The sequence below is a fragment of the Oryctolagus cuniculus genome, chromosome 5 (assembly GCF_051225735.1).
Source record: "Oryctolagus cuniculus isolate XC-2025 breed Fujian yellow rabbit chromosome 5, ASM5122573v1, whole genome shotgun sequence".
Taxonomy (NCBI): Eukaryota; Metazoa; Chordata; class Mammalia; order Lagomorpha; family Leporidae; genus Oryctolagus; species Oryctolagus cuniculus.
Window position 1 is genome coordinate 96,447,769 of NC_142871.1, and position 25,929 is coordinate 96,473,697.

General features: G+C 37.2%; 1 protein-coding gene across 10 annotated transcripts in view; it reads right to left on the bottom strand.

The window, feature by feature from the left end:
* The window catches only part of MYO6 (myosin VI), a 173,821-nt gene that overhangs the window by 55,771 nt on the left and 92,121 nt on the right, over window positions 1-25,929 (bottom strand). For 7 of the 10 annotated variants that reach the window (XM_008263127.5, XM_002714538.6, XM_070073859.2 and 4 more), the window contains 9 exons: window positions 25,667-25,747; window positions 22,172-22,352; window positions 15,597-15,741; window positions 13,471-13,628; window positions 10,998-11,089; window positions 8,139-8,211; window positions 5,193-5,320; window positions 2,652-2,747; window positions 2,194-2,367 (listed from right to left, as the gene is read on the bottom strand). In XM_008263127.5, the coding sequence (XP_008261349.3) occupies window positions 2,194-2,367; window positions 2,652-2,747; window positions 5,193-5,320; window positions 8,139-8,211; window positions 10,998-11,089; window positions 13,471-13,628; window positions 15,597-15,741; window positions 22,172-22,352; window positions 25,667-25,747 (1,128 nt within the window). Of the gene's footprint in view, window positions 1-1,748; window positions 1,843-2,193; window positions 2,368-2,651; window positions 2,748-5,192; window positions 5,321-8,138; window positions 8,212-10,997; window positions 11,090-13,470; window positions 13,629-15,596; window positions 15,742-22,171; window positions 22,353-25,666; window positions 25,748-25,929 lie in introns of all 10 variants that reach the window. The other 3 variants (XR_007923236.3, XR_016233926.1, XM_089332999.1) reach the window with 2 other exon arrangements.

Sequence of the window (25,929 nt, forward strand, 5' to 3'; positions counted from 1 at the left end):
AGCAAATAAACATTTATGTTTACTATAAATTTCCTTCAAAAAAGATTACTTTTTCTAAAACACTAACAGTAAAAGGGTATGTTTCAATAAACCAAAACAGTCACTTTCCAGTAGAAAATTTGGGGTTCCTAGTGATGTGGATTAACTGAACTATTACTATTCTGATTGTCTTACATACTTTGAACTTAATTTTACTTTGTTTAAAATTAATAATCACTGTACTACTTTTCCATTTCAAAGTATCTCAAATAAAACAAGAAATACACAGCTTTTGGGGCTGGTGCTGTGGTGCAGCGGGTAAAGCTGCCGCCTGCAGTGCTGGCATCCCATATGGGCACCAGTTTGAGCTCCACTTCCAAGCCAGCTCTCTGCTATGGTCTGGGAAAGGAGCAGAAGATGGCCCAAGTCCTTGGGCCCCTGCACCCGCCTGGGAAACCTGGAAGAAGCTCCTGGCTCCTGGCTTCAGATCACCGCAGCTCCGGCTGTTTTGACCATTTGGGGAGTGAATCATCCATCAGATGGAAGACCTCTCTTACTCTCTCTCTCTCTCTCTCTGTGCCTCTCCTCTCTCTTTGTAACTCTGACTTTCAAATAAATAAATAATTCTTTAAAAAAAATATACAGCTTTTAGCAGCTTAAAGTAAAAAAAAAAATAATACACATAAGCAAGCTTAAGGTATTTCAAGGCTCAACAAATAAGTTTATTTAAGCCAAAGAAGAATTTTAAGACTGTTTTCATTTCTATTTATACTAGCTAAAATTTCAAGTATGGTCTCATCAGCAAAACTACTATAATGTTACAATAGGAAAATAATGAATGACAGCCACTTTATATGGGTTATTGCATGATTTTTACATCAATCTTATTGAATGTTTATTCATGAATTTTTAAATACTGAAATAAGAGGAAAAAATATTGCCCATCGAGAGGGTTAGGAATTCATAATTCATTAATATAATTGCAAAAAAATCAAGGCTTTTTATTCAGTTACCTAAAATCATATTATGTGCTTTCTCCTATGTTTATGATTAAGCTTTTTTAAAAATGAATTTTTATGAGCATCATTTTATCAAGCTATTTATTTATGGCCCATTTAAATCCAACAGATATTTGCTAAGTTTATGCTATCAGTCTGTATGACAGTGGAGTTGGCCCTCCATATCCATGGTTTCTACTTGCAGATTCAACCAACCTCCACCAAAGATATTTAAAAAGATAAAGTGCATCTGTATAGAATGCATGTCCTTTTATTTCCTGTCATTACTTCTTAAGCAATATGCTATAATAACCTTTTATATTGCATTAGATATTAAAAGTATATGAGAGGATGTGTGGACTGTATGTAAATACTGTGCCATTTTATATCAGCCACCTTAGCATTTGTGCATTTGGGTATCTGCAGGGCATTCTGGAACCAATGCCCTGTGGATAGAAAGGGGTGACTGGGTTCTGATGTTTAAATATTATTCCTAATTAAGTATATATAACAAAAGGCAACTATAGAGTTTTACTATAAATACAACAGCAATGTTAAATAAGCAATTTGAAGAGTTTGCCACAACTAAGCATGTATTTTTATAGGAGTTATTCAAAGCCTTAATCAAGTTGAGTGCAATATGCATGCCCACAATGCCACAGTGACAGAACACATTGAAAACAAATTAAAACTGAGAAATTAATTTGAACCCGGCTCTTTTTCACATGGCAGCCACTCTATAAGTAAGAGTCCATGAAGGTGATCATTTACCTGAAGCCCCTGGCTGTGCCTGCTTTTCCTCTCTCAACTCAACTAGTCCTCTCTAGCCATCTCCAGCTGTACTACTCCAGCTAAAACAAAACTGCTGAATGATGAAGGAAACAGAAAACACAAGGGAAAGAGAAGGTTGGAAGGTCAACTAGATAGGATGCAGAAGCAAGAACATTAGGAGAAGCAATCAGATACGTTAAGTACCAAGAAAGAACACATTCAGAAAATTACAAGCATTTCTGTATGTTCAACTACAAGAACTATGTTATTTTTATATGTGTGTGTGTATGTTGTTTTGCATACAAATATCAACAACGTAGGGTTTGCTTCTGAACTTGTGGGATTTCTGTCAGCGATCTACATTATCCATTTCAGAATATAAAACAATGTATTAATTTTAAATGCAGTAAAAAAATACTTCAAACTATTTATTTAACAGAAATACCTTAAACTTGTTTCCCACACTGATGAAGCTAAGTTTTCCTGCTTTTTGTTTAGTATCTTTATTGTTATTTGTCGATGATTCAAATAATTCCCGTATAAACTTATCCCTGGATTCACATATTAAGGATTCGAGAGACATGTGTAAAGCATCATTATTTTTCTCCACAAACTGGGTCTGAAAAATAAACCAAACATTAGTATTCTAATCCGTCTTATGGGGCTATTCCTTAATATACCTGTGTCCAATAGGACTTTTTGCAATGACAGAAACAATCTCTATCTGTACTATCCAATAAAGTTGCCACCTGTCAGTGTAAGCACTTGAAGTGTGGTGAGTGGACTGAGGAACTGAATTTTTATTTTAATTTAAATAGCCACTGTGAGGAAACTAGAGGCTATCATATTTTACAGTATAGTTTCAACATTGAGTGCTTGTTCTCTGAACAAAGTCACACTCACTGTTTCATAGCACACAGCCCCTGCAAAATGTCTGATGATGAAGCCTTCATCATCTCTGATGTTCCTATGAATCGCGAGCTTGGACTTCCTGGGAATCTGAAAAACAATACACAGATGGGTTATTAAGTTATCAAAAATACATTAAATAATTTTTCCTTTAAAAACATCCTAGAAATAAAACACTTAAAATTATACAAACAAAAATTAAACTCTTTAAATACCTAGTATGCCTTAGAGTATCAGTAAATATAGCAAATATTTGGTTATAATGCCTTAAAAATTAGATATAAGCAAAAAAAAAAAAAACCCTATTAGAAGCACATGCAAAGTATCTGGCACATTATAAAGTTAACTGCCTAAAGCAGTGCCTCTCAAACTTGGCACTGTATCAGAATCACCTAGAGAACTTTCAAACATCCCAGAGCTCATATCATTTATTTCTTCAGGGGTTTCTCATGTAAAAACAGGTAAAGAGATACCTGAAGTCACCACAGAGACTCTACTACTTACTATATCAAACCATACACCTTAATATGTTTATATACAATAAGCCTAAATCTATCTCAAGGAAACTAAATCATTTTAAGGTTGTAGCACTTAATTTTATCTTATATGTGTGTCCTATCTAAAGTTTCCAAAATGCTTTCACACAGAAGATCACATTTCAAGTCTTCAAAACAATCTTATTTAAATGAGAAACACAACACTTGGGGACCTTAAAGGCTTGCTCAAGGTCGGACAGCCAGAAGAACTCAGAGGCTCTTCCCAGCCAGAGGCAATAAAGACATCAGAACAAGCTGGGCGCGGACCCTGCAGGCAAACTGCCCTTCTTCACACGCCACACTGCACATGTCACCTAACCTCTCCTGCTATGTCTCTCTCCATAGCACAGGGATACTAACAGGATTAAGTAAAATCATTACAGCACAGCCTGGCACGTAATACGTGTCCAATCAATGGTCATTGCATTCATTTCCAAAGAAATAGAACAAAAGCAATGGCCTACATAAAATGTGACTTACTGGCTCGCTCCTGTTCTCTTTTGAGAAAAGCACTCAAGGCCCATTCCTGCTGCTTCCCTTTGCTGTCCTCTGAGTTACAAACCTCTGACTGAGACTACTGTCTGGCTCTGCTCACTAGTGACCAGTACCCTTGCCAAATATAACTATATTTCCACAGGCTGGTTGCTAACCAAGACCAGTGAACTATGAACTGATAGGATATTTATGTTCAATTTTAGCAGAAGTTTTGTTGAGGGTATACATTGTTTTATTTCTATCCCCAGATAAGTAACAGAAATACGCTCTACACTGTAAGAAATATTTATAGAGATACAGGAGGAACTCCAAGTCCAAGCAGCAGGTAGTTGAGGTATTTTAATCCCTAGAGAAACTTAACACAATTACATCAGCTTTTCAAGTAAATCCATTTAACCCACTTACCATTGATCTTGTTAGTCAAAATGACAACAAAAATACTTATTACCATTCCTTTAAGAGCCTGGATAATCAAAGCAGTGATTATTGTACTATGTCATCATCTCAAAACAATAGACAGCATGCAAAATATCTGCCTGCTTCCTAGTTCCACTAAGGAACTTCTCTTTCCCCTCTCCTCTCTGTCTCTCTGTGGCTGCTGCTGTTGCTAGCTGTAAGATGACGCAGCTCCTCTCTCTGTGGTTGAAATCGACACCCACATTCCTCTGTGCTCATCAAGTTCTCTATGAGTGCAAGAATGGAGCTATGCTTTTATTACTTCAGGCGATGATGGCAGAGTGAAAAGACAGGATGAGGTAAACACAGGAAACACCCCAACAGTCACACAGTCAGCCCAGCTTTAGGCAGAACAGCTCTACTGTTCGCTCCCTCAAGGACTCAAACCCAGCTCTACGGCCCAATAGTGGTTTAGGAACCATCGGCCCTTTTAGAAAGGCACCTCTAATTTATTGCTATTGCTCTCTGTATTTTTTCTTCTCTTTATGCTACTTAAATGTTCTATTGCTTCATCGTCTATTGTCCATTCTGAGTGTTTATTTATACTCAAAATTCCCCAGGAAAGAGGATCAAACAAGTGACTGATCACTACTGTCACATGGATTGCTTCCACCGGTTGAGCTTAAGCCACAACCATAACAGCTGGTCTTACAAATCTTACAAATGTGCATTCAGATGGCTGCTTGTGACTCTAAATGCTAACCCCTAAATGTCATCAAGGTCACATGATACAAAAGATAGCAGCTGATGGCCACTTAGCCCAGAAGGGAGAACGTGAAGCCAGCAGGTAAGTCTCGTTGCTCATCTCTGGCAGTTGAAATGTACTTTTCCATCCAGAGAAGTGAGACTTGATTACACAGACCATTATCAACAAAATAGATATAAATTAAATGTCCATATACAGCAGATGCGGACTGGATATAATACAGTTGCTTTAAATGCTACATAACTTATGATTTTAATTATCAAAGAATATCTACTATCTAGGACATCTTTTTAAGATTTCTCCCCCAACCACGGATTCTCATCTTTAGAGTGGCAAACTCACAGTAAGTCGGAAATGATCCTTGTGCTTCTGGTGAACTGCAGAGGTAAAGTGCTGATCACTCGGCTGAGGAAGGCGATTTTCTTCATCCAAAATATCCAGGATTCCCACCAGTTTTGATTCAATTAAATCTATATTAAAAAAATTAAAGTACTCACAATAACCCTAAAAACAACACTTTAGAGATATGTGACCAGTTCTTAAAAACATGGGGTTGGCACTGTGGTGCAGTAGGATAAGCCTCCATCCCCTTTGGGCACCAGTTCAAATCCCAGCTGCTCCACTTCCAATCCAGCTCTCTGCTAAGGCCTGACAAAGAAGAAGATGACCCAAATGCTTGGGCCCCTGTACCTGTGTGGGAGACCCAGAAAAAGTTCCTGGCTCCTCACTTCATATTGGCCCAGCTCCGGCCATTTGGAGACGGAACCCGCAGATGGAAGACCTTTCTCTCTGGCTCTCCCTCTATCTCTAACACTGCCTCTCAAATAAATAAATCTTTAAAAAAAAAAAAAAACTGGTCAAAAACAACAAAACAATCCAAAGAATTTTCTCAAAAGCTATAGACAGAGGATAGATTTTTATTCCAGATCTGGTCACTTATGAAAATATCATATATTTGGCCAGCACCGCAGTTCAATAAGCTAATCCTCCTCCTGCGGCGCCAGCACCCCGGGTTCTAGTCCCGGTTGGGGCACCGGATTTTGTCCCAGTTGCTCCTCTTCCAGTCCAGCTCTCTGCTGTGGCCCGAGAAGGCAGTGGAGGATGGCCCAAGTCCTTGGGCCCTGCACCCGCATGGGAAACCAGGAGGAAGCACCTGGCTCCTGGCTTCAGATCGGCACAGTGCGCCAGCTGTAGTGGCCATTTGGGGGGTGAACCAACGGAAGGAAGACCTTTCTCTCTGTTTCTCTCTCTCACTGTCTAACTCTGCCTGTCAAAAAATATATATATATCATATATTTAATCTAAGTTTTAGGAGAAAAAAATCCATAAAGCAAGCAACTAATGTAGTAATTGTTCCACTTGTAAATTAGGATAAGAAGCTAAGGAAGAAGAAATTCCCACTTTTCCAGGTGATACTGATGATTTTTTTAAGATTTTTCATTTATTTATTTGAAAGGCAGAGAGACAGAGAGAGAGAGAGAGAATTATTCATCTGCTGGTTAACTCCCCAAATGGTTACAACAGCAGAGGCTAGGCCAGGGTGAATTCTGAAGCCAGAACTCCATCCTGGTCTCCCACATGTGTGGTAAGGGCTCAAGCACTTGGACCATCATTTGCTGCCTTCCTAATGCATTAGCAAGGAGCTCAATCAGCAGCAGAGAGGCCAGAACTTGAACTGGCACTCGGATATAGGATGCTGCATTGCAAAAAGCAGTTTAACTTGCAGAGCCACAAATGCCAGTCAATATTTCAAAATGAAGTAAAACCACAGAAGGTTCTGCATGACTAGCTTTTTAATACTACTTTCTCAAACTGATTTAAATGCTTTCAGGAAGGGCATTTGGCACAGTAGTGTACGCTGTTGCTTAGAACACCTCATACTGCAGAGCCTGTTTCAAGTCCTAGCTATTCCACTTCTGATCCAACTTTCTACTAATGTTCACCTTGAGAGGCAGCAGATAATGGATCAAGTATTGAATCTCAGGCTCCACATGGCCACACTGGAGACCCAGATGGAGTTCTAGGATCCTGGCTTCCGCCTAGACCAGTCCAGACTATTGTGGCCATTTGGGGGGTGAACCAGCAGGCAAGAGATGGATTTTCTCCCCCACCCCTTTCCAATAAAATGAAAATAAATAAAATTTAAATAAACGTTTTCAAGCAAAACTTTTAAGTAATAAAATATTTGTATGTCCATCTATTCATGTTGCTGGATGTCTGGCTCATTCAAAATAACTGTAAAAGGTAAACTGCTTAAACACAGTATACAAGAACTACTGAGTAGGACAAAGCTATAGGACACAGAAATCCCTGATTAGAAATTAAGATTCTACTGTCATTGGTCACAAAATGATGCTTCTTGGGTAAGTGTGGTGGTGAAGGAGGTGTCGCATGCTGAAGTAAGCTATAAATGGGAGTGTTCCCACAGACACAGAGTGAGGTACAGGTGGATAAAGAGATAAATGGAAGGGGGCAAACTCCAGACAAGATAGCAAATCACACAAAGGCACAGAGATGAGAAAGGACATGATGTGTTAAGGGAATACTGAGCAGACCAGGTAGAATGTGAAGGTACTTTGAAAATTCTAATGTGAACTATTACAATATTCTTGTTATTACAAAAATATGTTGCCAATATCTGTGAGTTAATGACTGGATTTTCAAATTGGATTTTCAAACGAGGCTTGCCCAAGAGTTGATTTTAGAGATGGACTGGGGGAAAAAAAAGACAGACTGAGAGCTATCTGGGGTCTACAGAAAAGTTACTTTACTGCTAAAATAGACGAGGAAAACAAAGACTCTATTCTGCTGTACAGTAGCATTTGATGTGACATATGGGACTTCTAAAGTCAACTTCCAACTAGCCAGATGATGCTGCCAAGGCACAGAGGAGAAAAGAACCAAGAAAATCACAGGATAGCAGAGCTAAACCTTGATGATCCTTATCTAGAACCTGGCCTGGACAGGGAGTTCTTCATTTGAGATGAGAAACCCTTTCTCTGCCTATACAACCGAGTTCCCTCTTAACTGACTCACATGTTATTTGTTTGAATAGGAAAATACCCACCGCAATAAATACAAGAGACTTTAGAAAATCTTTCAACAAAGCTGAATTTGATGCCTTGGCAGGAAAAATAACATGAAATCAGTATTAGAGAAGTAATCCTGTCTCAAATATCAGTTTCAAATCCCATAACTAGTAATGTCAATCACGGAGCATAGAGCAATCATAGTAAATACATTCACTATCTCCCATATTTCCCAAAGGTGGAGTAAAAAATAACATACCTATACAATCCTGATTATCCACATAATGCACTTCATTAACACCTAAACCTTCTTTTTGATAGAGTTCTTGTTCCTAGGAATGAAAATATGGAAACACTGTGAAATATAAAATGGCTTCAATAGTTCGTGCTGCTTCTGATCATAACACTTACGAGAGTATAAAGGTTTATACAAACAAGTACAACCCTCAGCAGTTTTCCAAAGAAAGAACAGATTTAGAACATTTCCAGAAATAGCAATTAATATAAACAGGCTATAATACCTACACAGTGATATCATACATACAAAGTACATGTCATTTAGAAAAAATAAATGTAATTTGGAAGAATAATATATAAATCAAAAGTTGAATCCCTAGATGTAAAAATCAGTATCTTATTTTTAAAAAAAAATTTTAAAAAAGGATTTTAACACAGATGGTGAACTATGCAATGAACTTAAGTTAATGTGAGTTAATGTGTCTTAACATTTTATGTTTAAATATTTCCTCATATGAGATCTACTAGAAAAGTTTTCAGAAATTCTAGAAGGCATTGTCCATTTCAACACAATATGAGTTTGAAATTCATGTTTATTTTAAAGGATTATTATAAAAGTAAACATAAATCAAGACACAGTATCCTCTTTGCACAGTTTCTATTTCTAGATAAAGCTTCCTGCTAGGCTGGTGTGGAAGAGAAGGATTAAGGTACACTAAATGAGAGGCAAGCACATAAAATCTCACACAGTAATGTGGCTGAATAAAGCATTCCCAGTGAAACTATCTTACTGAGAAGTATTTGTTTTACCTATTTGTTTCTGCCAGAATTGGTTTAACTGTACTATATAAGTAAAATGTTCAAAAGCCAAATGTGCTAGAAAACCCATAAAGACAAAGACATAGAGGCCAGTGTTGTGGCACAGCAGGTAAAGCCTCCTCATGTGGCACAGGCATCCCATCTGGGCACCGGTTCATATCCTGCCTGCTCCACTCCCAATCCAGCTCCCCGCTAATGGCCTGGGAAAAGCAGTGGAAGATGGCCCAAGTGTTTGAGTCCCTGCCACGCATGTGGGAGACCTGGATGAATCTCATGGATTCCTGGCTTTGGTCTGGCCAGTGGTAGCCAGCAGTGGCTGTGGTAGACATCTGGGGAGTAAACCAGCAAATGGAAGATATCTCTCACTGCCATTTTCCCTCTCCAACTCTGACTTTCAAATAAATAAATAAACAAACTTAAAAAAGGACAAATGCATAATAAAAATATGGCAAAGGGTTAGGTGTTGTGGCACACTGGGTTAAGACACCTCTTGGAATGCTTGCATCTCATATGGTAGTGCATGAGATTAAGTTCTACGTCTACTTCTGATCCAGCTTCCTGGTAATGTTCACCCTGGGAAGCAGCAAGTGATGGCTCAAGTGGCTGAGTCCCTGCCACCTATTTGGGAGATCCAGATAAAGTTCCAGGCTCCTGGCTTCCGTCTGGCCTAGTCCTGGCTGTTGTAAACATTTGGGAAATGAACTAGCAGATGGATCATCTATCTCTATCTCTCTACCCTTGGGCCTCTAATAAAATAAAAAAAAAAAAAAAAACAACTTTAAAAATGTAAAAAGAGGGGCTGGCACTGTGGTGCAGCGGGTTAAAGCCCTGGTCTGTAGCACCAGCATCCCATATGGGCTGCTCCTCTTCCGATCCAGCTCTCTGCTATTGCTTGGGATAGCAGTAGAAGATGGCCCAAGTCCTTGGGCCCCTGCACCCACGTGGGAGACCCAGAAGAAGTTCCTGGCTCCTGGCTTCGGATCAGCACAGCTCCGGCCGTTGCAGCCATCTGGGGAGTGAACCATTGGATGGAAGGCCTCTCTCTCTGTCTCTACCTCTCTCTGTAACTCTTTCAATTAAATAAAAATAAATCTTCTAAAAAAATGCTAAAGGATAGATGGGATGGGGATAAGAAAGAAAGCATTACACATTTCAGCTGAGACATAGTAGAGGACAGAATTTAGAAAACAGCAGTATTAACATGAAGAAAATACACTGTTGTAGGCCAGTGGCCAGGAAGGGTGTGCTCAGGCTTGCAGAAGTTACTTAAATATTTTGGGAACCGTTTTCGTTGTCTACAAAATAAAGGGCTGGACCAGATGAACTTTCAGGTCCCTTTAACTCTACTGTATTCATTTAGTAAAGTATCTCTCAAATGATAAAAAGGAAGTAGAGTCAATGGTATTGGTAGAAAATATTGGAGAATTCATGGCAAAAAAAAAAATACTGAGCAAAATCACAAATCAACTGATCCAAAGCTATTTTTATTTACTCTGCACACTAAAGAATTACAAAATAACTGTCCTACACTTGGTATTGTGACTGTGTGCCAGGCCTATAATTATCTGCTGTAAACAGTGGCAGAAAATTCCCTTGTGGACCACAGATCATGGCCCCAAAGGCAAACCATGCACAGGCGGTTGAGCGTCCACAAAACAGCATGGAAGGGAGAGTACTACCCAGATGCTTTCCAGGCCAGTTGCTCCACAGAATGTCCTGATTTGGTAGCTTTGCTACTGCACACAGAGAGAAGACAAGCAGGTAGCCAGTGGGCAGAAACAGACTTGGAAGAAAGGCAGGAGTTGCTAGATCAGGAATGAAACTAGAAAGTCACATGTAGTGGCAGAATCACAGAAAGAAGCAAGCAGAACCCTAGCTTAGTAGGACACTGGTAAGAAACAGCAGATGCTCACTTCTGAAGGGTCACCTATCAGAGCTGAACCATTAGTATCTGCTTGGCTTCACGGATTCCCCCCTCAATGAGGAGAACTGCAGCATGTCTCTCTTTGAGATTTAAAATACCTTAATACAGATCTTAAATTTAAATTATAATGGCAATTACCTCCTTTAGAATCCTTTCATTAAAAAATTGTTGAAGTTTTTCATTGCAATAGTTGATGCAAAACTGTTCAAAACTGTTATGTTCAAAGTACTCTGAAAACATAAAACCCAAACCAGGAGTCATTATCGAATCAACTTCACAGACATTCATCTTGGAATAAAATGTTATGGTTATCACGGGATGAATTTAAAGTCAGGTCTTAAAAAACACATAAAATTGTTCTATATTTAAATTTTATAAGACACTAAAATTATTAAAAAAAATACCCTGCTTCAAGAGCAATTAGAGAGGAGACAGAAATAAAGGGCATCAAAATTGGAAAAGAACATGTTGAATTATCCATGTTTGCAGAAGATATGATGTTGTACACGGAAAAACCTAAACAATGCCACCAAAAAGCTGTTAGAATTGATAAACCAATTTACTAAAGTTTCAGGTTACAAAATAAACTTAAAAAACCAGTAGCTTTTTTGAATGTTAATGATGAACTCACAGAAAGAGAAATCAAGAAAGAAATCTGATTAATAGCCACAAAAAAAAATCAAATATTTAGGAATAAATTTAATGAAAGAAGTGACAGATCTCTACAACAAAAGTTATTTTTTCAACACTGATGAAAGAAAAATTGAGACAGTTCATATTCATGGATGGGGGAGAATCAGTATTATTAAAATGTCTACGCTACCGAAAGCAATACAGATTCAATCTGATCCCTATAAAACTATCAATGACATTCTTTACAGAAATAGAAAAAGCAATCCTAAAATTCACATGGTATCACAAAAGACCCAGAATAGCCAAAGTGATGCTGAACAAGAAAAATCAAGCTAGAGGCATCACAATGCCTGAATTCAAAACATACTACAAAGCTGTAGTAATTAGAACAGCTTGGTACTCTCATAAAAACCAATACATAGATCAATGGAACAGAATAGAGAGCCCAGAAATTAATCCACATACATACAGCCAACTGATTTTTCACAAAAGAGCTCAGACCATACAGTGGAGCAGGGATGATCTCTTCAACAAAAGGTGCCAATAAAACAGGATGCGTATATGTATAAGAGTGAAATTAGACCAATACTTGTCACCATAAACAAAAATCACTCAAGAGGGATGAAAAATCTAAATTTAAGACCTGAGACTATGAAGTTGCTGGAAGAAAATGTAGGGGAAACACACCAAGACCCTGTGTAGGAGACAAGTGCTTAGACAAGACCCCCAAAGCACAGGCAGCAAAAGCAAAACTAAACAAATGGGACCACAGCAAACTCAGACGCTTCTGAAAGGAAACAATCAACAGAGTGAAGAGACATCCAAAAGAAGGAGAAAAAAGATCTGCAAACCACATATCTGACAAAGGATTAATATCCCAAATGCATCAGCAACTTTAAAAATCTCCACAACAAAAAATCCATTCCAGTGGAGAAATGGGAAAAGGACTTCAATAGACAATTCTCAAAAAAAGAAGTGCAAATGGCCAATAAATACATTAAAAAATGCTCAACAGCACTAGCCATCAGGGAGATGCAAATCAAAACCACAATGAGGTATCACCTCACCCTTCTCACAATGGCTAAAACCCAAAACACAGAATGTAACAAATGCTGGCGAGGATGTGGACAAATCAAACTAAAACTAGGATAGACCAGGAAAGAAATATCTAAAGATCATGAAATCTTAAGTCACTGACCGGTGTTTCTGTACCTTTGAAGAAAGGCAATGGTTTGTGATAAATTTTAAAACATGTATCACATCAACAGTAAAACAGCGTCCCTTCCAAGACGTAAACACCTGTATCTTCCCTTGACATAATCAAGTAATTCCACACCTTCCCAGCCAGAAGGTATCACCCCCATGAATAAAGCACAACACAAAACCACAATCATTCAGAGCAAAGCAGTGCTCAGATGATGATGACCCATTTCATTTCTAATTGAACGGTTCCACAGTTGTTCTCAATCACTTACGATATTTTATTCATCTGATGGAAAATGAATTAGCAGGAGCTATTTGTTGAAATTATCACTAATGAATTCTGACACATGGTAATGAAGTTAGCCTATATGTTCGGTCAACCTATAGCCAGTTCTACATATTAATCAATGGCTTTAAATATTATATTTATTGCTACTTATTTACTTAGTGACTTTATTATCTTTGTTAGTAGCATTCATGAATTTCCCTTTCCTCGGCTATATTCACTTAAGAGGACAGCCACATCCTTCATTAAATGGCTTAAATCAGCATGTTGTAATTTTAGTAATAGTACGACTAAAACTACCCCCCATGAGTCTCCCTCTTTTTAAAAAACATCAGCTTCCTCTGTAAGTCATATTATGAAACACAGGTATGGGCATGTAATTGAAAATATATCAAGTAGGAGGTATAACAAGGTAGAAACCTCAAAAAATCATTTTAATATGTGTAAAATATCAAACAAATATAAACTCAAAAAAGAAGCTATACTTACCAAAACCAGCGATATCTAGGACACCAATAAAATAAGACGATGTTTCAAAGGGAAAACACTGATTTACTCTGTTTACTACATGGTCAAACAGATGGCTGTACACAGTCTTGGCCAAGGCATCACGAGCATTGTTTGCCTGCTCCACTTTCAGGGGTACCCTATTAAAAACAAAAACGGATTACACCAGGGAAAACTCTTTAAGATAATATATCACAAAATAATGCCTGATATCAAAGTCAATACATGCTGGAATATTTACTGTGAAGAACAAAATAATTACCAGGGGGCATACATGAATGGGTGTAGATAAATGAGGCTCAGCAGAAAACTATAAGAACTATAGGAATTTTTTTAAATTATCAAGAGTATATTCCTGGGTAAAAGAATTTTTAGGCTTGAAAAATCTTTTTTTTAACATTTATTTTATTTATTTGAAAGGCAGAGTTACAGAGAGAGAGGGAGAGACAGAAACAGAGATCTTCCATCTGCTGGTTCACTCTCCCATATGGCCGCAATGGCCAGAGATGGGTCAAACTGAAGCCAGGAACAAGGAGCTTCTTCCAAGTCTCCTATGAGGGTGCAGGGGACCAAGCACTTGGGTCTTCCCCTGCTGCTTTCCCAAGCACATTAGGAGGGAGCTGGATAGGAAGTGGAGCAGCCAGGAATCGAACCAGTACCCATATGGGAAGCCAGCATTACAGGCAGAGGCTTTGAGCACTATGCCACCTTTTAAATCTTAATTTACCCTTCATGTTGAATATGTAAATAATTACTCAGAGGAATAATTTTCCTTAAACATTAAAGGAATAACTGAATTGAGGATAGCTTTAAAGTTTAAAAAGTTATTTATATGATTTTTAAAAAGTTTACATCTTAAAATATGAAGTCTCCAACTCTACTATATAGTATTAAGTAACTGCATGGTATAACATTAAATGTTGCAGACACAGACACACAGTCACTGTCCTCAACAAAATTATAGACTGACGAAGAAAGCCTAACATAAAACAAAATTTCCAAACACTCTGCTGGGGTAATGGAGGACATGATGCCTGATGCCCACCCACCTGGGCTTTTATGGGTCCTATTTTGGGCTCCCAGAGATTGCTCTATGGAATTTAGCAATTTTTTTCTTGACAAAAGAATAATTTTGAATTAACTTAGCAAGCAGTCAGGCTAAATATACCTTGCTAATGTTTCCAAAACTGTAAGTGGTAGCAAATTTTCTAAATAGCAAAGCTTTTTTAAAAAACTACTTTTGATGGTCAGCACTGTAGTGTAGCGAGTAAAGCCACTGCCTGCACTGCCAGCATCCCACATGGGCACTGGTTTAAGACCACCTGCCTGCTCCTCTTCCAGTCTAGCTCTCTTATATGGCCTAGGAAAGCAGTGGAAGATGGCCCAACTCTTTGGGCCCCTGCATCCACATGGGAGACCTGGAAGAAACTCTTGGCTCCTGTCTTCAGATCAGCATACCGCTGGCCATTGTGCCCATTTGGGGAGTGAACTCCTGGATGGAAAACTTCTCTCTCTCTCTCTCTCTCTCTCTGCCTCTGCCTCACTGTAACTCTGCCTTTCCAATATATAAATAAATCTTTTTTTAAAAAAAATCTTGACCAGGTCCTTATTTTCTTATCATTTGCAATTTCCTCTAAATGAAGAAATCTTAAAGAAGTTCTATTTGGTGAGTATTTTGCTAAAGTGAGTTGCACTTATAGAGTGCATCCCATTTGCATGAAAAATCATTTTAAAGTAAAATGATCTATTGCCTAGAACATCCTGATAGTGGTGTGCATAATCAACTAATAATTTCATAGTTGTACAAAAGTAAACTTCTCTCTTACCTTACACATACTAAATTTGTGCCATGCAGAATATCTGCAAGGAACAACTGTAAGAGCAATGCAAATTTCCATTTATTTGTATTTAGATTACCTCAGTGATGTGCATAGAATTTTGACCAAGCACAAGTTCTACAGCATAACGAAGAGAAGGAATGATGCATGAAGATCAACTATGAATCTTAGTGTTTTCAGAAAAATAATTCTTCACTATTAAACTGCAAGGCAGGACTTTGCAAACTGCAAAGCAAGATTTTTTGCAGAGTAATAAATTAAGGAACTTACTTTATAACTGTTCCTTTGGTGCCCCCTGCTGTTGTAAGCATGACTCTTGTGGTTAAACTTACACGAAGATCATCTTGGTCCAAACCCAGTAATTCAGCACAATATTCCAATGACTGAGTAGATTTATTCTTCAGATTACAACCACCTAATGAAAATATACTTTAATGTGAAATTAATAAACATTCTATAAATCACATTTTTGAGATTCATTTCCTAGAACTGTACTTCCTTTATATACAACTATGGAACAGACAAGGTTTATCTGTAACTCTTAAATCACCTCACTTTCTCACCATCCACTGCCAAGATCAACAGCAAACCTCCACCCAAGGCAGTCCAAGGTTATAACCTTCTCAGCCCATCAATACTAAGCTGCCACAGTTTCATTTTTTTATGATTCTGAAAGCGAAACAGATTAATAATATAATTCTTTATATTAAATCCCTAGAGAAATAAAATGTCTTATCATTAAAATTCCTAACTCCAGGAAACATAAAAAGAGTAATTTTAGTGCAAATGTTGGAAGGCACTTTAGTAGGTCAATTTGGATATGGAAGTCCTATCTATGTATGTGTGTATAAATGCATGTGCTCATGTTGCTTGGAGGTAGAGTGAAGGGATAAAGAACCAACTGCTAGGGGACAGCGCTGTGGTGTAGTGAGTAAAGCCACCACCTGCAGTGTTGGCACTCCACATGGGCACCAGTTCGAGATCTGGCTGCTCCTCTTCCAATCCAGCTCTCTGCTATGGCCTGGGAAAGCAGTAGAAGATGGCCCAAATGCTTTGGCCCCTGCACCCGCCTGGGAGACCTGGAAGAAGATCCTGGCTCCTGGCTTCGGATCAGCTCAGCTCTGGCCATTGCAGCCGTTTGAAGAATAAACCAGCAGATAGAAGCTTGCTCGCTCGCTCGCTCGCTCTCTCTCTCCCCATCCCTCTCTCTGGCTCTACCTCTCTCTAACTCTTTCAAATAAATAATATAAATCTTTAAAAAAAAAAAAAAAAAAGACATTGCTATAGTCTCTGGGCTGATCTAGCTCTGCTTGCCCTGTGACCTAGCCATGTCACCTTGAATAAGTTACTCATTCTTTCTGTGCTGAGTTTCTTCATCCATAAAATACTACATGTATTAATAACCGTATTGACTAAACATGGTTGTTATGAAGACCAATAAGGTCAAATACGTGCAATGCTTGCAATAGTGCCTGGTACACAGTAAGCACTACACCAAGGTTCACTATTATTTATATAAATAATATGTAGCTATGTTGACTATGACAAATTATATTAAAATAAAAAATGTCTTACAGATATTTTCAAAGATTAACATTTGTAAATGATTTCTTCCAAGCCTAACCTCTAATCTATAAAGAGTATGTGAAAATCATGAGGATTTCTTTTTTGTTGTTGTTCTTATTTTTTAATTTATTAATTCGAGAGGTAGAGTTACAGACAGTGAGAGGGAGAGACACAGAGAGAGGTCTTCTATCCGCTGAGCTGATCTGAAGCCAGGAGCCAGCAGCTTCTTCCACGTCTCCCACGTGGGTGCAGGGGCCCAAGGACTCGGGTCATCTTCTACTGCTTTTCCAGGCCATAGCAGAGAGCTGGATCAGAAGAGGAGCAGCCGGGACTAGAACCGGCGCCCACATGGGATGCCGGTGCCATAGGTGGAGGATTAACCTACTGTGCCACAGCAATCAAGAGGATTTTATCACGATAAAAAAAGTTGAAAAGTATTTAATAGACGATTGAGGAGAGAGTAATTTTTTCTACAAACAGTACTGAAGCAATTGAATATCCACATGCAAAGGAACCAAGTTGGACCCCTACCGCATACCATACACAAAAATTAACTCAAAATTAAGTCAAAGACCAAAATATAAAAGCTAAAAATATCAACTCTTATAGGAAAACATAAGTTTGAGTCTTCATGACACTGTAGCAAATCCTCATTTCTTAGACATGGCACCAAAAGCACAAGCAACAACAACAACAACAACAAAAACTAGACTTTATCGAAAACTTTTATATTACAAAGAGCACTACCCAAAAAATGAAAAGACAATCCATAGAATAGGAGACAAGATTTGCAAATTATTTATCAGATAAGAGATATACATCTATAATGTATAAAAGTCTTACAGTTTAATAATAAGGCAACCCAATTAATAAACTGCAAATGATCTGAATTATCAAAAAATATATGCACAAATGGTCAGTAAGCACATGAAAAGATGTTCAACAACATGAGCCATCAGGAAAAAGGGAGATAAAAGCCACAACTAGGTAGCACTTTACACCCACCATAATATCTGTAATCAAATAGACAGTGTCAGTAAGGAAATGGAGAAACTGAAACTCTCCCACACTGTTAATGGGAAAGCAAAATGGGACAACTATTCTGAGAAATGGTCTGACAGTTCCACAAAAGGTTAAAAAGTTACCATAAAGCTCAGCAACTGCACTCGTGGACATATTTATTACTGAAGACAAATGAAAATATACATCCAAACGAAAGTGTGTACACAAATGTTCCAAGCAGCATGACTCATAATAGCTCAAAAAAATGCAAACAACCTACATATACATCAACAAATGGATAAACAAAATTGAGTATTACCCATACAATGAAATATGTTCAGCAATAAGAAATAAAGTGCCTCCATATGCTGTAATATGGATTAACTTTGAAAACATTACGCTACAACAAAGAAGCCAGTCACATAAGACCACATATTGTATGATCCTGTTTATATGAAATACCCGGAACAGGCAAGCTTACATAGAGAGAGATTAGGGGTCACTTAGGGTTCACAGAAGTGGATAATGTGAATTGACTGCTAATGAGTCAGGTTTCTTTGTGAGGAAATGAACAGTGTTCGAACACGAAGGTGACAGCAGCCCAACTCTGAAGAGATTGAACTGTACTACCGAACTGAGCATTTCAAATGGGTGGATTGAATGGTATATTAATTATATCTTGATAAAACTACTATAAAAAAGTAATGAAGACACAAATACTTTATATTAAGGGGTGAGTTTTGTGGCACAGTTGGTTAAGCTACCACCTGCAACACCAATATCCTATATCAGCGTACAGGTTCGAGTCCCAGCTGCTTCACTTCCAAGCCAGTTCCATGCTAATGTGCCTGGGAAAGCAGCAGAAGATGGCCCAAGTGCTCAGGCCCTGCCACCCATGTGGGAGACCCAGATGAAGCTCCTGGCTCCTTGAAGCCATCTGGGGAGTAAACCAGCGGGTTAAGGCTCTCTCGCTCGCGCGCTCTCTCTCTCTCTCATTCTTTAACTCTGACTTTCAAATAAATAGATAAATCTTTTTTAAAAAGAGAGAAAATATATTAAAAGTAAGCTTATTCCTCATGTCTCGATTCTATAAAACTGCATGCTTGATTATATAACACATTACTTAAAATTACACAACTGAAAAAACAGATCAGTAATTTGTTAATTCATTTAAGGATTTTTTATAATATTGAAGAATTTCTTACACAGTTCTGCAAATCATATGTAAGGGTAAGATAATAAAATTTACTTTTAAAGTCTTAAAAAGTCAAAATATTACAAAATAACAAAATTTTCACACCATTACCTTTCCAAAAAAGAAGTTTTTCAAACATTTAAAAAATCTGTTTTAATAACATATTTTTGATATGGTATTTTCTGCATTTCTATCACACAAAAATTATTTTTATGGCAAAGCCACATAAGAATTTATTGGAGAATAAACTTTTCAATAAAATAATTATAAAAATATAAGTTTCTTTCACATTGTTAGGACCTATCAAAATTGAGCTTTAAAGGGGGAAAAACACTTTTAATTAAAAAGAAACCATTTGGGAGATGGCACTGTGGCATTGTAGGTTAGACAGTAGTAGTAGATGCCTGCAGCACTGGCATCCTATACGGGCACCTGTTTGAGTCCCAGCTGCTCCACTTCCAATCCAGCTTTCTGCTGATGGCCTGGGAAATCAGTAGAAGATGGCCCAAGTGCTTGGACTCCTGCACCCAAGTGGGAGACTCAGAAGCTCCTGGTTCCCGGCTTTGAATCAGCCCAGTTCCAGCAGCCGCAGCCATTTGGGGAATGAACCAGAAGATTAAAGACTCTCTGTTTCTCCCTTTCTGTAACTCTGCCTCAAGTAAATAAATAAAACCTCATTTGAAAAAAAAAAAAAGTCATTTGGATTTATAGGACAAACCATAAGAAAGATGAAGATAACCATAACAAATATTAAATATTAAATAAAATATTAAAATTTTTTAATCAGTTTAACTGAAAGGCAGAAGAGCAGATAGAGATAGGGAGACGGAGAAGGAGGTATCTTCTATCCTCTGGTTCATTCCTCAAATGGCCACAAAGGCCAGGGCTGGGCCAGGCGAAAGCCAGGGGTGCAGAACTCTGCCCATGTGTGATGCCGACAGCACAGGCAACAGGTTAACCCCCACTGTACAACAACGCCAGTACCCTAAAATGTAAAGTTTATTAATACTCATGATCTACTGCCTCATTCCAGTTTTCTCTACTTTCTGTTCATTTTCCCATCAACAAAAGGAAGTTTGAGTAGAAAAATAAAAGAATGCAAATATGTGCTATGTACCCTTTGACAACTTAGTGTTCCTCAACAAATTGGATCATATAACATTACTCTGTATATCTGCATGCTCTACCAGTGGTCATAATAAGATATGTGAAAATGCCATCTATCACTTCTAACATTACCAAGGTGTGAGTTAATTCCTCTAAATTTAATTTTTATGTATTTTATTTAGGACTTTCCACAGGCTCCCTTGTACAGTACTAAAGACCAAATAAAATACATGCTAACATTCAATTATATTTTCAAAATAAATTTTCTAGTCCATCCAGAAAACTAGTAAAATATTTTATGCACACTAAAAACACACCTAATTTTGTCTGAATGCTTTTCATTTTAAGTTGAGAGTAATCTATATGCTTATGTTGCTTATTCATATGAAACACATACAGTGATTACTATGAGCAAAGAACATATGTAAAAATACTTCATTCATTAATTCCTCTTCTTAACATGAAGATTTCTACCTTAGTTTGCTCAAAGATCACAGGGTTCAATGGCCTGGAAGCAATGAGGGACAATTAATCATCTCAAGCTCCTGAATTAGACATCAGCAGAACACAGCTCTCACGCCTACAACTTCAGTAATCACCATGCAAGTCACCTAACTTCTGCACAGGTTCCACTTCTGTAAAAGAGAGATGATGCTCTTACCACCTTATGTTTATGATAAAATACAGAATATGAAGGGTCTTGCCCAGAGTAGACATGTTTTCTTTAATGTTCTTTTTTCCTTTCTCCCACGCCCCTCCCCTATATGCGTAGTATTGTTAGGTACTGCACTTCAAAGGAATTTCTTATGGATTATTCATTTTACAAATGATGAAACCAAGTATCAAAAAGCCTCAAAGATCGGATATGAAAACCTATGTTCTTAAGGACTGTGTTTTAGGTTTCTCAAAACTCATCATTAGTGTAAGGCTCTAAAATAATGTATTAATGTTAGGGTCAATACTGTTTTTCACTATAGGACCAGAGATTAAGTATGCTGGACTTTGCAGGACATTTAGTCTTTGTCTCAACTATTCCACTCTGCCCCTGCAGCATGAAAGCTGCCACAGACAACATGGAAGTGAATAGATATGGCTGTGTTCCAATGACATTTTATTTACAAATACAGGCAGTGGGCCAAATGTGACCCACAGAACATAGTTTGCCAATCCCTGCACTCATGGATCAAATTTAGACCTGTGCAACTGTTTATGCAGAAACTAAAATATTAGAGCTGAAAAGCTGATATCATCAGGTATTTAAATATTCTCTTTAATGTGGATAAAAAATGAAGCTTCTAATCTATTTCCATTTCTCAGTAACAAACTATATGGGCTTTTATTTACTAAATTGCTCTAATTAACTTATTGACGTTTAGGTCAATGTGCACAAAAAATTTAAAGATATCTTAACAGACAAAAAGAGAATTAATCTATTCAACCACTCACATTATGTATTTCACCATAAACATAATTAATCATAAATACCATAAACATATGAAGATAGGAGTATCATATCCATTTCATGGAAGTGGAACCTGTGCAGAAGTTATGTAATGCACAGGCTTATCAATGAAGCTGGAGAACTGAGAGCTGGGTTCTAGCCATGTCTGACTAACTCACAAGTTTGTGATAATTGTCCCTCATTACCCACTGGCCAGTGAACTTTGGAAAAATATATCAGTTGAAAAATGTAACAAAATATGACCCTGATAGTCAGTCAGAATTACTTATCCTTCAAAATGAGATGTTTACTCCCTGTCAGTATCACTGTTTTGTTCAAAACTGGTCTCATAATGACTGATAATTAAGCTTTCCTTGTTTTTGAGATTCATCACATAGCTCAGTATATTCAAGACATTTCCAGAAGACAAACTTGTACATAAACAAAATCAATTATCATATGACAAAGAAATGACAGAAATTTTATTTAATTTTAGTATTCTTAAAAAACAAACAAACAAACAAACAAACAAACCTGAAGTGCTGCCAGCTTCCTCAAAATCAATATTTCCAAGGTGCAGGACACCAGCTACTACCCGGAATAGATCAAGCTTTTCTTCATCATCCAAACCAATTTTTTTCATGGCTGTGCACATTCTAATAAAATCTCCATGGTCATCTAACAGAGGATCTTTTAAAGAACCTGCCTTGAGACACTATAACACAAGAAGATGTCAATGAACTAATCTTTATATTATTTAAATAGACTAAAACTAAACTAAAACCAGGTCTATTACTGCACTACACAGCATGCAAAAATAAAGTGTGTCAACTGAAAGACTTTAGCATTATAACATTTAAAACTTGAATGTCAAGATTAAAGTGTTCATAGGATCTTTCCATATTATTTCCTACAAGTACATACTAATCTTAATTATCTCAAAAAAGTTTTCAAGACAATGGACCAAAATGTCTTCAAATTAAACTGTAATTCTGACTGTAAATCTCCACAATACTAGGATATTAAAGATATAAACTGGGTGGAAAAGAAGGGATTATTGAAATGAATCAACATCCACAGATCAGAAAGAACTGGGAGAGTAATGCAGATGTTAATTATTCCACAATGCATACATCCATCAAAACATGACATTGTACATCAATGTGCTGTGCAAATACATAACTTTTAATTTGTCTGTTATAAATAAATAAAGCAAAAAAGGTAAGAATTACAACAAAAACTGACAATTAGTATGGCAGTTAACCCAAAGGTTAATCAACTGCACCAATAATAAATAGCAGTAAATACTAGACAGGCTGATGTAATTTTCATGGACAAAATTTTTTTTAAATCTTTTTGTATAAGAACATATGAAGGAAAGTCTATTTGAAAGCATTGTGCTTAAAGAATTTATTCAATGACTTCAAATATTTCAGAAAAAATAAAGAGAAAAGTTGCTTTCTTTCATAAAACAACCTGCATCTTAAGTATTCATTCATTAGAACCTATAACAAATTTAGAAAATGGAAAGAAAATCAGACCTGCAGAAACTAGGAGAAACATAAAGTTAATTGGATACAGAAAAACTGAACTAGAAATCTTCCAGAAAATTAAACATTAGGCAACATAATATCAGAATTAATTGGCATTACAGGTGCCAAGGCTGTGGCTTAACCAGTTAAGCAGCCACCTCCAGTGCCAGCATCTCATAGAGGCTCTGGTTCGAGTTCCAGCTGTTCCACTTCCAATTCAGCTCCCTACTAATGTGGTTGGAAAGCAGTGGAAGATGGCCTGAGTGTTTGGGCCTCTGCACTATTGTGCGAGACCCAGATAAAGCTGGCTCCCATCTTCGGCCTTGCACAGGCCTGGTTGTTGCGGCCATCTAGGGAGTGAATCGGTGGATGGACGATCTCTTTCTTTCTACCTCAGTTTCTCTCTCACTCTGTAACTCTGCCTTTCAAATAAATAAATAAATCTTTTAAAAAGTTAGAATTAATAAGTAACACAATTTGGAAAAAAAAACCACTGTCACTACAGATGCTTCTAGATGTTTTTTTCTCCTTCCCAAAAATGACTGTTTCCCAGCAAAAGTTGAAATTGTTTTTCCACAAAATTCTTAAAATGTTCAATTATGCATATGTGAAATTTCTGGAAAATGTCTATTCATTCTTAAAAGCAAATGAAACAATCACATGCAGCCAAAATTAACAGAAAACACACATGCAGAATTTTTAGTCTTGCATTTGAATGCTCACCTCATTTAAAACTGTCTCTAACACTATTAGGCCGCCACAAAACACACCAAACACCGGCGTAAGGGAAAGGGTTCACTGTTGGGTGGGGAAGTCCGACAGGTTGGGGGGGGGGGATGGCAAGAAAGTAAGAGAGAGCAAGAGAGCCTAAGAGAGAGCATGTGTTCAGTAACAGGTCCTGTTAAACCTTTGCTGGGGGTGGGGGGTGGGGGGTGGGGAGCAGGGAAGTAGGAGTAGTGAATCCCATTAGGGTGGGAGTGGAGCTGATACCAGTGGCTGGGCCATCTGGTCACCTGGCTTCCAGCAATGGCGGCAAGTGCTAGAGCCTAGGATGGTGCTTGGGGCATAGATGGCACCACAGACAAGACTGCACCATTTTACTAACAAACAGAATTTTAATTATTTGTTATATGCCAGACTAAAAATACTGCATTCTCCTAAAAATTACACACAGCTTAATGACACTCAAATGAAGTAGGCAAAGGGATTAATTAGTCAAAATGGTCACCTCATCCTCCTGATAAAGAAGACAGAAAAAGTAATTTAAACACATTAATTCATTGTTCATCTATATAAACATACTCTTTTTCTCTCTCTCTCAATAATATGAATAAGATTCTTGATAAAGTCTACTTAGAGTGCATTTTCCTCTTTGCAGCATATGTGCTATACTTTGGAGGGTTAAATTCCATTTGTATTTCCTCTCTACATAGTTTTTTCCTATGCCAGGAGATCACATTCATAGTCTTTTTTTTCCCTTTGTAACAGCTGCAATGTCACACTAGCAAATGTCTCCATTATCTTAATAGAAAGAATACCAGCTCAACATTTTGATGATAGCATCTAATAATATAGTCTTATAAAGATAAAAGAAGTCACCATAGTAAATACTAATGTTGCTTCTTAAAATTACAAGCATAGCTGTAACATAAAATTTATGATTCATAATTCAGACATCTATGTCTACAATATGTAAAATGCTGAACTAAAGAAAAATTAACTGTAGATTCATATGCTAAGAATTTGAAATACGAGGACATTTTGTTTGCCTTCTATTCTTTTACATGAATATATTAAAGACATAATTCATTTATTTTAGAGGACTCAAAAACATCTGACTCAAAAATGCAAGAAAAACTGACTATACTAAAAACTTCCATTAAATACTAAATATAAATCTTGTAAAAACTTTTAAAAGGCAATATTAACTAGTACCTGTATTTATGAGTTATAGATTTTTCAGATTAAGGATTTAATATTTTAAAAGTAATACTTCACAGTGTAACAACATATCTAATTACTCTCAAAATAGGATAACTTACAAAAATATACTAAACTCTTCACAAAGAAGTGTGATGTTCTAAAGAGAAATACAACACTATAGTAACATCTTTTCATAAATATCCACTTAGTGTCTACATCAAAGCTTACTTCGTCCTAGACTTATTTCATCCTAGAAGTAGACAACAAATTACAAAGCATATTTTAAATTTAATCACAAATGGGTAACATGAGAGTAAATTTCAAAAATGTTAGCAGACTTCCTAACACTGGGAAAAGAACAAGAAGAGGATCAGCCGTGAAAAACCAGACCTCTGGTTTCTGTGGCACCAAGAGCAACATGAAGCATCACATTGGGAGAGACAGATGAGTACTGAGGATTTTAAAAGTAAGCCTTAATGTAAGGAATCTTATTTGGACTACAAAATAAAAAACATTTTTCAGCATGATTTTTTTTTCATATAAGATTTTAATTTAAAAACATAGTCTACCATACCTCAGGACTTTTGCGGTTCTGTAAAATCTGTTTGTCAGTTTCTTTGTTAGCAAAGTATCTAGTGCAGCCTCTGTTTAAATACTACAACAAAGAAATTTAAAATATAGTTAAATATATATGATTCATAGGGGAAAAAACACAGGACAAAACACAGCTTATCAAGCAGTGCTAACAATACAGAGTGTCTAAACATATGTATCATTTAATTGGGGAGTGGGGACTGTCTAACCCATGGCAGTATGAGGTCCACGAAATCATTTGGT